The following is a 4656-nucleotide window of genomic DNA, read 5'->3' as shown; positions in this document are numbered from 1 at the left end:
GGCTCGCGACTTTATCTGCGCTGGCTAGCTGGTCAAATGTCCATCCACGCGAGGTTGGTGATCTTGTCTGCCGGCGATGCAAGTATGAGCTGGTGCCCATACAATCCTGGCTCGTCTCGTTGGTGGTCTCTGCTTGTTCATTCGAAGTGTTGTAACATGTAATAGACTGTTGGTTGGCAAAGTTGCGCCACGCCTGATAAGAGTCTGTAGACTTTTGGCGGCCCTTTGGCTAAGCGCACGTGCTATCGCCTCTTCCTCAACTTGGAAGGGGCTGTGTTCGGGGGTTGAGATGCTACACCTGTGGAAGGCTGCAGAACGGTAGCACGAAGAAAGAGAAGGTATCGGAGAATGCTATCAGGTGTCTTTAGCATCAAACCAGTTGATCGTTCCTTTTTTTTCTCTTTCAGTTTAGTTGCTTCCTAGTCTTACCTCATATATATACACATTTTGAGAACCTTTTGGTGAATATAAGACATGCATTAGGCAATTAGTTTTTAACTTCATTGCGAGATGTAAATCTTACGCGAGAAATAACATAAGAGCGTAACACGTACATAAAAAAGGCCTCTTATAGCATTAAGGTGATCTACACATAACTTTTTGCTATTTTGTGCGTAACTAAATCTCCCGATTGGTCGAGAAAGTGAACGCTGCAAAATTTAGAAATGCCAAGGGCCCCAAATATATCATGTTTGGTCCAACCCTCTAATCCGCCTTAACTGACCCACTAATTCCTCTAATCCATATTAATCAACACCGCAGTCCCACTAATTCACATTAGTTCATCCACTTATCTCACTAAACCACCCTAGTCTACCCACTAATCCGCGTTAATCGACTTAAATCCATGCATCGAAATGCTATCGCACTTACTTTAAAAGTGAAAATGAGAAGGCCCCTATTTTTTTTTCAATTCTCATGTTCTCCTAGGGCAGTAACCAAAGGACACAACGGCACTGTACAAGAAAAAGTGATGGTGACGTAGAGAACTTTGAGTGTTTGTGTCTCATTGCTGTTTTTATATAAGTGCCCACTCAAACTAAAATAAGTGGAAGATACGGATTTATTGTTGATGGTGTCCCTGAAGGCCTTCACAAGCGGACACGACTGCATTCGAATTAACAACATGAAAACCTCACACGATTTTAAACACAGTGCAGATAGAAACCATTAAGAAATGTTATATATATAAATATATATATATATATATATATATATATATATATATATATATATATATATATATATATATATATATATATATATATATATATATATATATATATATATATATATATATATATAAAATATATATATATATATATATATATATATATATATATATATATATATATATATATATATATATATATATATATATATATATATATATATGTATATATAAAACAGAAAATAAGAATTGGCAGTAAAAAAGACCTTGGAAAGCAAAGGGGAGGATGTAGTAGCTCAAGATAAAGAATTTGGAAAATAAGAAAGTGGAGAAAAAATGCCCGCCAGGTGGGATCCGAGTCCACGACCTCCAGAATACCGGTCTGGTGCGATAACCACTACGCTACCGGCGGGGCTACTTTAGCCTCCACTTTCTGGGTATTTATGTTCAGGTGTTTTTGTTTCCTGCGCTTGGGGGTGGTAGCCAGCGCCACTCGGACTACTCGGGGTGAAGAGGACCTTCTTTTTAACCCCCGGGCCGTGACTCGAGCGTCTACGACATGTCGAGAGTGGTCGACCAGCGTCGACCAGCGGTATTCTGGAGGTTGTGGGTTCGGATACCACCCGGCGGGCATTTTCTCCCCACTTTCTTTCTGTCTTTCCAAATTCGTTATGTTTCAATGACCTACCACAGTCTCCCCTTGCTTTCCGAGGTTTTCTTGACTGCCAACCCTTATTTCTACACATATATATATATATAATCACGATTGCTTCGGCGCACTTTAACGATCACCAGGTAATCAAAATAAATCCGGAGCCCTCCACTACGGCACGCCACAAGACCGGGAGTAAAATTCGGCGCGTTAAACCCCATAATCTGAATGTGATACTGAATTTGAGTGAATGCCGCTTTGCCTCATCTTGAGTACTGAATGACTTTTATATATGTATGACCTCTCCATGCAAGTGACGACGTCTTCATCCCTATGAAATGTCAATTATTAGAAGAGCGTCTTTTTCCATGAGTCGCAATACTGAGACAGACACAGAGCACTCACGTTCATTTGACAAGCCACTGATAAAAAAACTGCCGAAGGGGTCACTAAGACTGCCACCTTTTATCAGGCTGAAAAAAGCACGCAAGGCACTTGCAAAGATAAGAACATGCAGCAACACATTGATTCCCTGAGCATAGGCTATCCCTAACATTAGAAAAGGATTATTAGTAGGTTACGTCGTTCTCGTTAAAATATAAATTTATTCCTGTGAGTATATATAAATGTATTTTGTGAGTACAAGGTGTTCAGTCAAAAGTTAAAAAAAGGAGAAAGTACGGATTACGCAACCGCCGCTGGTGCGTCTAGTGCTGTTGTCCTCCTATGGTAAGGACTTGAAGGAACAATTGCGAAGTATGAAAGTAAGCCGTGCACGTCTGTGCCAACAATGATGTAGTATAAGCTTTTAGCCACAATAAAATTTTAAGTGAATAGGTACAGACAACTCGAAAGAAACCTCATGTGGTAATGGCACTGGTAATGGCCCTTTCGGGTAAGCGGGGGGGGGGGGGGGGGGGGGGGGGGGAGGCTCTGCCACCTCTGGAAGACATCGGAGAGGGCTCTGCCCCCCTCCCCCCCTCTACCCGAAGTCGGCGCCTATGAGGTAACCCATTTTCTCTTGCACAAAATATAACAAAAAATAGTGTGTCAGACATGGACGAAGAAGATGATCACTATATTTAAATCACAGTTAGCAACGATGACCCGATGGTGACAACGATCAATGCCCGGGATCCATTTTACGAGAACCACGGCCAATCGCCCAAAGTTTGTATGCCCCCCCCCCCCCCCCTTTTGCATCCTCCCGCCCGCATCCCCTCCCCACTCGGCCCACTCTGTGGCGCCCGTAACACTCAACTACACTCACTCTGCTTGTTCCCGCTGCCCCCTTTCCGCCCTTCTCCACACCCACCCCCAGGGAGCAGGCCCTACGGAGTTCGACCTTGGACATACCCTCGTGCCGGAGTCAACAGGTCGCGCAGGGCCTCGGGCCCTCCCGAACCGCATATCCCTGACCCAGTCGCGATTAAAGTGGTTCTACCTCCTTTTTTCCCAATCTCTCGGCTCGATTAGCATGCGCAAACAAGTACACAGAATTTCTTTTTGTAACCGATCACTTTTTATTGTGTTTCCGCCGTCAGTCATTTTGTGAGCCATTTCTCGCGTGCGCTATATTTCTTCGACCTACCTATCAACTGACGCTTTCGTATTATTACAAAGCGTATCTAAAGCAGAGCCGTCAACTCAACTTCACCACAAGCGCACTGTGAATTCTCTTTCCCAATGGCAAGCAAATTCAGAAAGCTCATCTCGGGTAACGGGGTACGAGTGGTGCGAGATCTAGCGCGTCAATACGAAACTCTGATGCACGAAAAAAACATGCTAACAGGGTGGCATAACCTTTCCCGTCTATAGTTTCAAATAGTAAGTGTGGGTGGGGCTGGGTCTGGTCAAGCAACCCAAAATGTAGTAACGCAAAATTTAGTCCTCGTCCACAGGACTTCCGTAAGGATCCCACTTTGAGAAGACCGCCATAAGGACTGAACCCCCCCCCCCCGTCTTTTTCCCACACTAGCCACTTACCTTGTTCGCATAAAAGCACGCAAGAACTTAATTTGCGTACTCTTATTATTTTATTAATTGTTGAAACAGGCGAACAGTAGCATATCAGGGTTTCACTTGGCAGAAAAACTTTTCCCGAGAAGAACAACATTACGCTTTGATGCAAATTTTTTTTAAAGCAAACCAAGCTGATGTGTAATCTGGGAAAACGTTACAAAGCGAAGAGGCGTCAGAAAAATAAGAACAACAGTTTGGGGTCTTCTCCAGAAACTCCACTCCCCGCTCTTTAGTCGTTTCTCGGGGATCGTGGAGTAAGTTTGGCACCTGCTTCGGAATATTTAGATATTTTTTTCGATTCCAGAAATACTCCATCGTTAACGCTCTGTTGGAGGCGTCTAGTTACTGTGTAGCCATTCAAAACTGAAAGTTGAAGCGTCGAACAGGTGTACCTCCGATCTCAGGTATACCTTGTCGAACAGGTATACCTCCGACAGGTATACAGGCGTGAGAAACTTCTTACCAGACTTGTAAACCAACAGCTATCTCGCGCCATATTCTCCGATTCACGAATATTTCATAAAATTGCCATGTTGTTTACGTTGGCGATCGGCAAGAGATATAGGTGGCCCGTGCGCGTAGAACTCTAACAAAACGACGAGTAAGTCGTTTTCGTCGTTTAGCCAACGCAGTGGCTGAGTGGATACGGTGTTGTGATGGTGGGAACAACGGCGCGTACGTTCGATCCCGAACAGAGCGGGACACCACCACATTGGTCCAAGCATTTACCCTCTCGCGCAATCCCTACATGGCCTTGTACGTGCTTCTGGCAAAAACGAAAAAGAGCAGCTCCACGTCATTATACGGAAAG

At 43.9% G+C, this 4656-nt stretch overlaps 1 protein-coding gene across 1 annotated transcript in view; it reads right to left on the bottom strand.

Annotated features, from left to right (window-relative positions):
* Positions 1-3177, bottom strand: part of LOC144158482 (1-acyl-sn-glycerol-3-phosphate acyltransferase alpha-like) — a 62416-nt gene extending 59239 nt beyond the window's left edge. Inside the window, exon 1 of the mRNA XM_077689388.1 lies at positions 3094-3177. Within this exon, the coding sequence (XP_077545514.1) occupies positions 3094-3177 (84 nt within the window). The remainder of the gene's footprint in view (positions 1-3093) is intronic.
* Between the last annotated feature and the right edge of the window lie 1479 nt (positions 3178-4656).

The sequence above is a fragment of the Haemaphysalis longicornis genome, unplaced genomic scaffold (genome assembly GCF_048455015.1).
Source record: "Haemaphysalis longicornis isolate Haplotype H1 unplaced genomic scaffold, Haemaphysalis longicornis Haplotype H1 scaffold_1, whole genome shotgun sequence".
Taxonomy (NCBI): Eukaryota; Metazoa; Arthropoda; class Arachnida; order Ixodida; family Ixodidae; genus Haemaphysalis; species Haemaphysalis longicornis.
This window is presented reverse-complemented; position numbering and strand designations above follow the sequence as displayed.